The following is a 14,192-nucleotide window of genomic DNA, read 5'->3' as shown; positions in this document are numbered from 1 at the left end:
ATAAAAAATATAGTTACTTGAAGCTATATCACTCTAAGAATTTTTGCATTATCTTCACCGACAATTATAGTTTAAAAACTATCATACTCTCTCATGAAGAATATATTTCACTTGAAGATAAATCACTTCAGGAATTTCACATTGTCATCACCGGCAATCATATACTTTCACATGAAAAATACATTTCACTTGAAGCTAAACCACTCAAAGAATTTCACAAGTCAAAAACTAAGTTGAAAATTTATGGTGCAACTTCCTTGTTGGCAAGAAACCCTTCAAGCACCAACATAATCTTGCATCTTGTGCAGTCTTGATTGTATCAACGCATATTTGACTTGAACTTTCCACAAGTAAAAAAAATTCTTACATCAATTTTCTCTAGCTCAAACTTCATAGTAGAACACTTATTCCCATATCGAATGAAAAACTTTAATATCAGTTATTGAGAAAAAGAAAAACATAGAGAAAAAAGAGGAACACAATCACAACACAAGAGCATAACATGGAAATTCCAAAACCAGAGAAAAAACCATAGTCATTGTCAATAAACAACGAAAGAATAATACTATGTAAAAATTATTACAACAAATAATATACTCTCAACTAACTCAGACCCCCAATACACTCACACCCTTCAAAATAAATATTTAACTACATCTCAGAACACTCTAATACAAGAGCATAAGAGAACAAAGAAAGTCAAATACAAGTTCAAAATACTATATCTCACAACACTCTAATACAATAGTATAAGAGAACAAAGAAAGTCCAATATAAATTTAAAGTGTTTTTGACTGATGCATATTGAAATGAAGAACTTGAATTCTATATATAGCCTTGGACCCCTATTCCTTTATAAAACTAACTGATATGAGACTTTAAATAATTTGTATCCTATATATATGTTTGAACTCTCTTCTTTCATGAAACTATGTGATGTAGAAGTTCTTCATCATTTATATTTGCAACCAACCCATATATATATATATATATATATATATATATATATATATATATATATATATATATATATATATATATAAACTGTCGTTTCATCATCATCACCCGTTTGCATTACTTTATAGATTTTTAAAATAAAAATCAAATTTATTTTAATATCCAACGCCTAGGATTAATTGACGGTGTAAAATCTCTTTACACTGTCAATGTATTTCAATGAAATCATATATATATAGAGATTAATTACTATACACTGTCAGTGTAAAAAGTTTTACACCGTCGGTTCATCACCATCACCCGTTTGTATTACTTTATAGATTTTTAAAATAAAAGTCAAACTTCTTTTAATATCCAACGTCTATAATTAAGTGATGGTGTAAAACCCTTTTACACTGACAGTGTATTTCAATTAATCTTATATATATATATATATATATATATATATATATATATATTATATATATATATATATATATATATATATATATATATATATATATATATATATATATATATATATATATATATATATATATATATATATATAAGATTAATTGAAATACACTGTTTTACACCGTCAGTTAATTATAGACGTTGGATATTAAAAGAAGTTTGACTTTTGTTTTAAAAATCTATAAATTAATACAAACGGGTGATGATGATGAACCGATGGTGTAATATATATATATATATATATATATATATATATATATATATATATATATATATATATATATATATATTTTAAAGCTTCCAACCAATTGTGTTGAACCGACACTAGCACATCAAGATTTTTGACATCTATGTGAATATGTGTTTGGATTATAATTGCAATTATGATCATATAATCTTATTCGGAAAAAAAATATTCCAAAATATCAAGGCACATAATTAGCCCATAATTACAATTTAAAACTTTAATTATAAGATGTGTGGGTCCAAAACCAATATTCCAGAAATAAAAAACTAGCATCCACAACCATAATTTATCCAATTTAATTTAGCCTTGCTTTCAAATTTAAATGAAATGGTCCAAAAACAGACTAAAATAAACAGAGATGGTCCAAAAAACAGTTAAGCACAGAAAATTTAAACATTTTTAACTAAAAGTATAATCTAATTCTAGTATACAATTAATTTATACCGTCAATAAATCATCCAATTTTTTTAAATTTTTTTTTGAATCATTTCATCTTAATAAAATATTTATCGATCTCATTGTGACTTAGTGAATGCAAAAATTGTAAAAAAATTTACAACTTTAATAGTTGAGTATTTTGCGATACTGATTACAGTCCTATTCATTTTAATTAGTCGTATTCATTTAAATTAATCAAAATTCCTTTTTCATTGTAAAAACGGTATTACTGTCTTTCAATAGTATTTTGAGTTGGTGTTCATATAAAAAGATATGCAACCTATGCTAAGTCCATTTATATTCCCCAAACTTTTCTTCCTCTCATTCTTACCAATATTTCCAATCAACCAAAAATGTTCAATTCAACTTGTGAGAAAAGTGTTCTTCAAATCAAACAAGATGACAAGTTTTTCAGCAGATTACTCTCAAAGGAAAACTCCATCTCTAACCCATCCTTTAGAGTTTCTGTTGCTGTTCCATTTGTTTGGGAATCTCAACCCGGAACTCCAAAACACACATTCTCTAAAGACACAATTCCTCCTCTCACGCCTCCACCTTCTTACCATTTCAACAATGCAAACAAAAAGAATGAGAAAAAAATCTCGAAATCGTCCAAACTCTTTTCGGCATTTCTTCAAAAACTAAACTTCAAGAAAAGCAATTCGCCGTCTCCCTCGTCATCACCGTCTTCGTTGTCAACGGATTCGGCCAAAATCACGTCTGCGACGACAAGGGTTAGTAAGAGGAGATTCTTAAGCAGTGGATCGTCTTTTGATTTCAGAGGTGTAAGTGAAGATGATGGTAATGGTTCGCCGATTTCTACATTGTGCTTTGGAATTCATCGTTCGGCTAGCTCGAACAGTGGATTCCAAAGTATCTACAAGAGGCGCGTAAGGTAATCAAAGAATATATCCTATCGTTCATTGGAAATTGAAAGCATGATCATGTCCGACATAAGTTAAAATGCAACACCAATGTGTCTGATGGTGTCTGTATGGTTTCGTGTCTGGTGTCTGTTTCAAACGTCTCAAACATAGTTGAATCTGAGTTTTTTCTTGGACAAAAGGTTTTTGCTATATGTATTCTTAATGTCTGAGTTTTTTCTTGGACAAAAGGTTTTTGCTATATGTTTTCTTAATGTTTATAAGGAAATCACAATATTAAAAAAGTTTGAACCATCACAAAAGAAAAAAAAATGAAGTAGGTCTTTAATTTTGTTGCTATGTCTTAGAGACACAAAATTCAAGATCAATTTTATATATTTTTTATGTAATTCAATTTTTTTTAGTATTGTCAATTTTCTTTGTTAGATTTGGTATTGTTTTTTTCCTCCTGAAAAACAAGCTTATTTCTAAGGTCTAAGTGAGTGAATCTTCAGCATTTAATGTAGTTTTAAAATATCCTATATAGTTCTTTGATCATTCTGTACACAAAATATGGTGTTGCTTTTTGTTATTGCAGCTGTGATTATGTGAACTAGATTGAGAGAGCTTTTAATTGCACACAAGTTTGTTTTTGCTATTTCTCTAGAAAATATGGGGAAATTAGGGGATGAAAAATAAATTTGGACCCTAATTTTTGCATCTTAGAGGCTGAATTTAAGATAAATTTAATGTCAAATATGTGATTACAACTGCAATATTACTTATATGATAGTTTCGAAATTCACAACATGTTAGAATTGCGATAGTGATATAAAATCACGTGTTCAATCGCCTTCGGAACTAGATCAAACAACTTTGCTCAATGGTTTGCTACGTTTGGATTATTTATAAAATATTATTAATAAAAATCATGAAGTTTCTTAATAAGGAGAGATTAATTATTTTAATTACAATTAAATGATTTTGTTCCAATATTTTAACATGATTCAACAGCTTATTGCTAAAATAAAAACATGCTTCCTGATAATCTGTCGGTAGAGGAGTTGATAGTAGTTAATAGTGACTTCATCTTGTCCCTAGTAACACGTGCACATGGACCACAATAGTGTAGTTTTTCATACACATAATCAATGTCTATAATATTTTCTCAAGAAATACAGAAAAACATAATTAGATGGTCTTGTTAGACATTTATTGCCTAGAAAAAGTTTGTTGTGAAATCATTTAATCTCAATTTTAGATTTTTATTAAGTTGTTTTCGCAATCTTCACATTCAGCTCGATCGGACCTTTAATTTCGTAACAGCGAAATGTACTCCGCATAATAGTTAAACCTTCATCAGTATTCAACTCAAACTTATTGAAATGTATTTTCCATTCGTTGTCAATTGAAGATGAATGATAATAGAGTTTCACAACTCTTCGATTGTCTAGGTAGAGATTCTCTAGTATTAATTTTAAATCGAGAAAAATGATCTTTATGAACCTAATTTGAAGATGTGGCTTCTCTCCGTTGAATTAGACAAAAGTGAGATATGTATATTGAGACATTATGTGCGTGTTTATGCTAACAAGTATAGTGACGCCCATATTTATACAAGTTTTAGATCAATATGAACCTTAGAAACTCAATCATGTCTAAAAGGATATTTAGACGATGTACTTCCGTATCCACCATATTTTGTTTAGTAAAATCAAGGTGTATATGGAAATGTATTTCTGAATAAAGTCCTGATAGTTTTACTTTAATAATATGGGGTGAGTCTGGAATGTATTTTTGAATAAACCTATATTAGGACTTTTTAAAAAAAATTGGGGTACGCCCATAGATGTATTTCCGGATTCAGCCTTAACGGTTCACAAAGAACCTGTTATATAAACATAACCTATTACGAAATGTAAAAATGTTGAAAATTTTAGGAAACTCAAATAAATATTAAAATTTATTGAAATATATCCAATGAACATCATTTATATCAATCTAACATTACATACAAAACATGTGTCATCCCCTAAATATATTGTTAGATAAAAATTAAAATGAATCAAAACATGTGTCACCACCTAAATCAATATCTATGGATGGTTTCACCTTTGAATTTTTTTTTATTTGATTCTCTTTAAATCTCGCTCAACTTGGTGAATTCTTCCATCCTATCCAAAAAATGATCAGGCCAGGTTTTAGCTTCCTTTGTTGAATGAGTTGTCCACTCCAGCGATATTTGTGGCATATACCATCCCAATTTCAAATAAATTTGAACAAAATATAGTGATTTTAAAATCCACCCAATACACATAATGTGTGTTGGTGTAAGCCCTAGAGGCCAATATTTTTGGTACTTGTATCGAATTATTTATTAATAATAAAAAGCTTTTTCTTTATTATGTTTGTTTAATAAAGTCCCTAGAATAGTTAGTCCGTTTAATGTATCAAGTGTGACTTAATCATGAGATCACATTAAACATAAGGACATTATTCTTAAAGTATCTGTAGTCGAGCTTTATTGTGAAGTGAGATAATATTAAAACATTAAGACTATTATGTATATAGACTGATGATCACATCTCATGGATCATGGATAAGGAGTTATCAAGTCTTAAACATAGGCATGTATATAAGAGTAATATTTATACTGGATTAATCCGCTATGAGAATACTATATAGAATGTTATGCAAAGTGTCATAAGTTATTCTCATGGTGATAATGGTGTATACCACCCTTCGACCTGAAACCACTATGGACCCTAGATGTAGAGTCGAGTGCCTTATTGCTGATCAAACGTTGTCCGTAACTGGATGACCATAAAGACAGTTGATGGGTACTCCACGAAGCATGCTAAGGGACATGAGTGACCTAGATGGAACTTGCCCATCCTGCATAACAGGATAAAGGTCTATGGGCCCAATATTGAACTGGACAAGGATGACACGGTCTATGCGTTGTGTTCAATATAGACATAAGGGCAAAAGGGTAATTGAACATATAAATATTATCACAAAAGGATTTGTCAGATCACATGACATTTTCGTTTCTTGGGTAGCAATGATATGTTGCTAGATACCGCTCACTGTTTATTATATTAAATACATGATTTAATATAATTGCCAATGCCGCGAAAACCTACAGGGTCACACACAAAAGGACAAATTGATGAGAGATAAAGTAACTAAGGAATACAGTAATGTACAGTGCCCTTAAGTGAATTGTAGAACATCGTAAGGTACGGTGTACTTAAGTAGAATACGAAATATGGTAAGGTACCACGCGCTTAAGTGATTTTGGCATATTATAAGATATGTGCCACATACACTTGAGTGGGCTTTTTAGCTTGCAGCCCACACAAGTGGTTCTATAAATAGAACCCTTGTGTAGAATCATTTGTGCAGTTGTAATTTCGTTTCTCTCTCTCTCTCTCACTCAAAGCCTTCATTCGTAGCAGCTAGCACTGAGATTGAAGGAACCCGTTCGTGTGGACTGAGTAGAGGCGTTGTCATCGTTCAACGTTTGTGATCGCTCCGTAGATCTGCATTAAAGGTTACAATCGCCACAAGAGGTAACGATTCTATCACTGATCATGCCCATCCCTAAGGATCATTAAAGGAGAATTTTTAAATTCCGCTGCGTTTTGGATCTCCCTTCTCCTTCAATGTGATTGGTTGAAATTTTATGTGGGGCACTCCGAAATGGAAATATTTTTTTTTTAGAACTCGTCTCTTGTCAGATCAATACACACCATATTATATGAACTAATTATAAGATGACCCATTTCAGGGAAGCGCGTTCATTGTTCCCTTGATGTCGAACAAGTAATGCAAGGAATAAGAAATTCATTAATTGCATCAAAATGTTATTTTTCCCCATTTATTATTGTGTTTGATTCTTTATGTGCTTTTAACTCTTTTATGTTGTTGGAAGACAAATGTATGATTCTCCTCCCCTTTACCGAGCAAAGTTGAAACAACTTGATAAACGCAGTTACCATCACCCTCGACATTTACAATCCATTGAATGTATTTATGCATAAAAATCAACATCTCTTTAATGTATTTGGTTTTGGAAAAAGTGGTGTAGGAGATAGTTTGTTAATGCGAGCACCTTTGAAAACATTTTTTTTGAGATTTTGAAGTTAGAGAATCCGAAAAAAGTGTGTCAACATGTTCAAAATATGAAGGAGTATGCATCATCGAATTGTCACTTTGTGTTAGTTTGACCTTCTTAGTAGAACCCTTTTGTTTTCACATGTTGCGACTGTGGTTTCAAATATATGATTTCTGGATAAGCAATCTTCCCCAACTTCTCTTTGATGTGGAGTTTATGTTATCATCGACCTTCGAAAATCTCTCTTGAATCACTTCACATTCGGTCAAGATAGATATATTTGATTTATCATCCTTCATCATACTGTCATTATCAACCATTTCTTTTTCCACTGTGCGTAAACTTCATCCATTTGTATTGGGATATTAAGTTTCTCCTTCTTTGAAATTAGACAAGCACTTGGAAGACCTACGTCTTCCTAAGTCTACAACCACACTCTGAGTTATTTAAAACTACTTTCTTAGCTCGTTTGGCTTTGTAAAAAATAAAATTCAACCCCTTTCGAGATATATTTCCCACCAACTGTGCATATAGATTGTTGTCTCTGAATCTCTGTTCTAGAACTGTAATATTGCAACCAAATGATGCTTGTATCTAATTATGTTGACTTTTTATCATTTGGTTCTTAGAGTCTTAATCGCTACATAAACCACTTTTACTATTTACTAGTCAATTCTTCAATGTAGCACGAGCATATTCAATTCGATTAGTTGTTGTATTTCCAGAGTGTCTAACATAATTGGTCCAAGCACACACAATATTCTCCTTCACTTGGCCTATAATTGGAATTACAATATATTTTCAAGAAATCTGGATATTTGTCACACACTTTTTTGAAATGTATAACATAATCGACATATAACTCTTTCATAGAAGAATTTGTTATACCATCACAGACGTCCATTATGCTTTCTAGTATCAAACTAGCTTTGACCATTTTCCCATCTTCACCTTTTATTTGTTTGGTCCCTACTGCAAGCTTAAGCCTACTTCTCACATTCTTTATTATGTGATACCTATAAAGTAATGCATATGATGTAGGAAACACATCTGCAACCGAATTCATCAATGTGGTATCGTGATCGGTGACAATGACATTTAACATGCTCTTTTGGTTCTTCAAAAAAGTCCTGCATGCTTCTAAAGCCCAAGTAACATTGTCCTTTTTTTCACTTTCCAAATGAAATTCTATTCTTAAGGGGACAAATGTTGGAAAGATGCTTAAGCCAAGGTGTTCGACATCTTAACCCATAATTTACAAATTATTAATAAACAAGATTATAAATGCAGAAAGCAATTACATAACAGAAATAATTATTAACTCAGTTCGGTGCAACCTCACCTACATTTGAGGGGCTTCTAACCCAAGAAAGGTAATCCACTATTTTGAATTAGTACAATTAGTCTTATAGGAACAACAATCTCATGTTGTTCAACGCCTCTTCCAAACCCTAGTGACTTTCTATTTAGGACTCCCCCAAAATATGGGAACTCCCCCCTCACTTTCTCTCAATCACTAATTTTAAGTGATCACTATAATAATCATAATGATAATTGTTGAATTACAACTCAATTACACAAACCAAACCCTAAGTTTTAAGATGTGAGTGAAAGTGCTAGAGTGGTGGACAAACAATAACACAATGAAAGACTCAAAAGATAAACTCTAACACAAGTAATCTTCAATATATCCACACTTCAAATGTTAGGTTTAGGTATCCTTAAATAGCAATGAAAACTTTGGAGTTTTCAAATGGAATTAGATCACATCCAGAATTGTAGGATATTCTGTTAAGATTTGTTTTTCAATTATCATCCAAAAATATTTGATTTGATTCAAATTTAAATATCCATTTAAATTTATTTGATCACATCCAATTTAATTAAAAAATCTACATAGATGCATTCCTAAAATATAGCAACAAATATCAACAATTCTAATTGAGATCCAATAGAAAATATGTTCCATACAACATCCATCACGACTTGCTGACAAGGGTCAGATGTTGCACACATGTTGGAACATCTAGTTCCACATGTGTCCTTTCTACACCAAAACATCTTGCACATATGCTGGAACATCAGGTTCCACACGAGTCCTTTCTTTACCAAGACATCTTGAACACTCCTTGATAGTTTGCATAATGCATCCAATCCAAAAGAAATAACAATCTCCCCCTTTGGAAAAATTTGGCAAAACAACTCTTTCACAAGTTACAAGATATGTAATACACACTGAGCACCACAAACAAACTCTCAGAATAACACACATCACCAGCAGAATTCAGTAACAAGCATCAGTAGTTCAGGTGGTTGTTACACACAAGCTAGTCGGTCACACAATGGTGCTCCCATAATCGGTCAAGCAAACATTCAATTAGTTCAACACACACCAGAACACACCACTACACAAAGTCAATTCACCCCTAACATACAAATAGATCAACTTAAATAGACATCCATAATTGAGGGTCAGATGCTAGGCCATATCCTCCAGCATGTGAGTACACAATCATAACACCACTGCTAGTTAGGCGCATATTCGTAACAAATTCCTACTCTCCTTTTTTCCATAATTTGGAAAACTACTAGCACAGTCAACACAATCAGTGAACATATTAGTCAGGAGTAAACACACATCAACCATGATCATAGATGTTGAACATAGTTCCAGAATACCAGGACATCGAATCATATTTTGTGCATCTTAGATCAATGACACGATGCAAAATAATTTTTAATTATACAGGATCATTACAAAACCAGCAACCCTAAGAGTGTGCCCATATACAAGGGTCAAAATGACAACTTAAAGAAAGCTAAAACTGTAGCTAATCAGCACCCAACCACATCAGACACCATATGTCATACCAGATGTTTGGCACATCCTGATTGAAATCTGTAAAAAAACTAAATCTTTAGAGTTGTCCTCCTCCTCTTCACGTCTAGATTCCTCCTCTTGACTTCCAGATTCCTCTTTTTCACTATCAGCTTCTTCTTCATCTTCACAGTCCTTTTGTTGGTCATCAGATTGATCCATTCATCCACCTTCTTCTTCCTAATAGTGCTTGCACTAATCGTTTCTTGCAGAGCCTTAGACACTTCCATTAGTTCATGTAATACATCCTTTTTAGTGGATTTGGAAACAAAAGTAAAATTTCCACCAGAAGTTTGACCTTGATGCTTTACCATAATGTCTGGGACATGTGTCTCCACAAACATCTTCTTATCAAGAGTCGGAGGCCCAACCTTCTTGTTTAGAGTTTCTTGAAGATGCATAACTTCAGGATGTTGATTCAAAATTATTCTAGTTAATAAACATGGAAAAGTTATAGGTTGCTTTACTGCAAAAGAATCAACATTCTTCATTGTTTGCTCAAATACATACTCTCTAAAGTTCAACTTTGATTTGGTTCTAATATGGAGTATCAGCTTAACAGAAATAGTGGTTATGCTAGAGATGTGATTTGTAGGTTCCCAATTAGATGCACAAATCCTATTTAGAATAGCAAACTTCACACTCAATTTTCCACAAGAGAGTAACCTTTTAATATGCCATTGCTTAACTTTCCCAACAGTGATTTACTTGTATATCTTATCATTTAAGATAACTTTTTTAGTCCTTGCTAACTTACTTCTTCCCAAATACTCATTAATAATAGAGGGTGAAAAATTCACACACTTCCCTCTAACATAAACCTTCATATACTCCCGACTTCCTTCAACATTGCAATCAAGTGAGAAACTCACAATAAACTCATTGACTAGCTTCTCATAGCAAGGACTCAAGTACATCTCTTCTCAGCTCTCTTTCAGGAGAAATACTTCTCTGATAAACATATTTCCACTTATGAACACTTGTTTCATAATGGAATGACACATTATGCAGAGGTGTAGCACTAACATTCATTGAAATCCTTTTTCCACCAACCTCTTTCCTGATGATAGATACAATATCCTGAACATATGCTTCAGCATTTGTCTCAGAGTCACTTGACTGAACATACTTCCTCTTTAGAGACTTATTCTCAACAATTTTCTCTTCAATCTCTTTTCTTGCTCACAGGTGAGCTTGAGGAGTTTTCTTCTACATAATTTCAGTGTTCTTGAGAGAGGTTTCAGGAGGAACATTTTTCTTCTTTTCTTTAACCCCTTTAGTCATAGACCTAACTAAACTCTTCATTACTTTAATATAAGGTGCTTCATCAGACTCAATTTATTCATCAACACCCACAACCTTTTTAGCCTTTTCTTGAGTGTCTTTGTTTGGGCTTGAATATATTTCAGTAATCCTTTTCATCATGTTGGCAACGAGAACATCATCATCTTAGTCAACTCGGTCATTTCTTTCTCCTTGAACCTTAGACCTTTCATTATGAGGATTCTTATTTCTCAATTCCTCATTTGACTCATTGTTTCCATCAGAAGTATTAATGGTTTGTTTATCTTGATCATTCTTACTCTAAACTTTAGTTTCAACATGTCGAATTTCAACATCACTCAAATACTCAGATGAAGTATCTTCTAAACGAGTGTAAAAACAAGAATTCACAGCTGGTTCAATTAGGGGTTCAATCGATGGTTCACCAGATGTTGGGATAAGTGCTTCAACATTTGGTTCAACAACTCGGATTTCTCTTGGTTTCTTGCCATAGACTTGAACTCTCGTGACAAAACTTGTCTGCTCGAATAAAGGAGTGTGATACTCCACAACTACCACAACAAAATATAATCAAACACACATACACTTGTTACTAATATACTACTAACACACGTTTTTGGCTCCAAGGTATAGCTTCTTCTTACGACAAAATCTCGTTTGACCGTTCCTTGGGTAACTCAACACTTCCATAGATGTCTCATACTAACATTGAATCTCTGCTGAAATCTCTTGAACTCGGTCTCCTTCTAAGACTTGGTACCATTGGTATATCTTCTACCCTTCATCTGTTGTATAAACGAATCTTTCGAAGTAAGCAGTCATAACCTCAAACCTTTCCACATACTCCACCACTACCATAGAATCTTGACGAATTCGGTAAGTCTCAAATCCTCTCTAGCCTCCAAACTATTGGGAAAAATAATCTCTTTAAAATATTTTCTTGAAATGCTTCCACTCCTTAGAGGTACTCTGGGCTATAATATGAGCTGAGACACTGGTAAAACACCCCGCTTTCGAGCCTTGTGGCATACGTGCGACAAAATTATCCTTCCACCTTCACTGTATGGGATGACTTGTAATACTTGTTCCATACCAGTGGGTCAATCTTGCTTTACGAACTTGCTCACACATTTCTCAAAAACTTCGTATAATTCATTCGATAGAAATCCTAAATTTCCGACTCCTCTTGCACTACAGGATTACTTAAACTATGTGCCACCCTGCACTTCCTCATCACCTAAACCATAACTTTTACTAGTATTTCAACCGAGTTCACTGGTTATCCTTACTTCTAAAATCTTGGCTTGATCCTACTCTGGAAGCACAAGCTCTACTCAACCTTTGGAGTCCTCGTGGTCGCTCAACCATGATACTACCTACCACACACATATAATTAGGTTGATCATGCTTAATACTATATCCCATTAAGAATCATGTTGGAAAAACACAAATACGAGGCATGAATTGATTTATTTAGGATGTTTCAAGGTTGGGTCGATAATCGACCTTCTCTGATACCAATTGTAATACCCCGTATAATATACGTCTATAAAACATATCATACAAAATATTAATTGATACTGATACAACACAAGTGCCTAATGACATAATTATATAAATATTCATAACGTAAAATACAATATATGGCATATGATATACAATAGTTTCTAAACAAAAACTAATATATATGTACAATATCCTCTTGCACATAATCTACAATGGAAGATCACGATTACAAAAGTCTTCGAAACATCCTCGGACAACTTTTTTTCGCCTTTAACCTCCAATTAAACACCTGAAAAAAAACAATGATAGTGGGCTGAGATGATAATCTCAGTGAGTTCCCATATTCTAATTGTCCTCTCTGCTCAACATAGATTTCTTATTGATTCTTAACTTAAGTCATTCAACTTTATCCTACTTGTTTTTACTTATACAATAGAACAAGACTTAAGCATCTACAGAATATTCGCATTATATGGAAACATGTAACTTGAGTTTACTTAACTAAATAAATTACAATTAGGAAAAATCACAAAATATCATTTCCCAACCGGACCTATTTCTAATGTAAGGCTCGGGTCACCGATGATTTGTCGACTTTCTTTTGGATTCGGGTTCTCCATGGGACTCTAACCCACTTCAAGAACCGTCACTCGTATAGGACTCGAACCCACATAGAGTATTTTGCACCGTATAGGAATCAAACCCACTTAAGCATCCATGTGTCTATGGGACTTGAACCCCCTTATGAGACCTCTTCTCTTTGCGACTCGAACCCATTTGTGAGGCTCGAATCATTGGTGTTGCATCCCCAATTCTACTTTACATAAGCATCTCAATTGGGATGTGCACGATCAAGGGTTATTTACAAATACATGATTACGTTCCAACATTCAATGTGATTGCACTCATCAATCTCTAAGCCATCACATTCACCAAAGTTCTCGTATTACACAACATATTCCATACAAAGCCTATCAATTCTCAATTCAAGCGACAACTTGTACACGACACACATCGAGGTACCTTTGTGTCCAAGAATCACCACCTAAATCATATCATAACCTAATTTATCTTTCTAGTTCATTCACCTAGTTACAACCCAGGTTTATCTCACTTTTCATCGTAGGTTTTAAGCAATTATCATACAATTAACACAACCAATTAAATAATAACATGGTTCACAAACACGACACATCACAACATTATACATGAAACTCATAGCACATTCTCATAACTTAGTACACATGATTTTCCTAAACTGGACATCATGTACAAGTTTTCCATTTCAATACTCCTTCTTTAAAATGCAACCTTCTGGTTAGAACTAAGTCACAAATCTAATTACTTCGGCAGTCGAAACATGCTATGGAACCAATCCATCATAACAGAAAAATATGCACACAAGTTCATAAGCAATATCCAATTAATAATTGGAACGAAAAA

At 33.0% G+C, this 14,192-nt stretch overlaps 1 protein-coding gene across 1 annotated transcript; it reads left to right on the top strand.

Annotated features, from left to right (window-relative positions):
* The first annotated feature begins 2,360 nt into the window (after window positions 1–2,360).
* LOC127106840 (uncharacterized) lies at window positions 2,361–3,619 on the top strand. Its single transcript, XM_051044144.1, has one exon. The coding sequence runs from the start codon at window positions 2,452–2,454 to the stop codon at window positions 2,995–2,997; it is 546 nt and encodes a 181-aa protein (XP_050900101.1). The 5' UTR covers window positions 2,361–2,451; the 3' UTR covers window positions 2,998–3,619.
* The last annotated feature ends 10,573 nt before the right edge of the window (window positions 3,620–14,192 follow it).

This window comes from Lathyrus oleraceus, chromosome 7 (genome assembly GCF_024323335.1).
Source record: "Lathyrus oleraceus cultivar Zhongwan6 chromosome 7, CAAS_Psat_ZW6_1.0, whole genome shotgun sequence".
In the NCBI taxonomy this organism is placed as follows: Eukaryota; Viridiplantae; Streptophyta; class Magnoliopsida; order Fabales; family Fabaceae; genus Lathyrus; species Lathyrus oleraceus.
The sequence above is the reverse complement of the archived record's forward strand: the minus strand, read 5'-3'. Positions and strand labels throughout refer to the sequence as shown.

Excerpts from the sequence above, each read along its gene's own strand:
- LOC127106840 (XM_051044144.1), top strand. The coding sequence starts at position 2,452 with ATGTTCAATTCAACTTGTGAGAAAAGTGTTCTTCAAATCAAACAAGAT.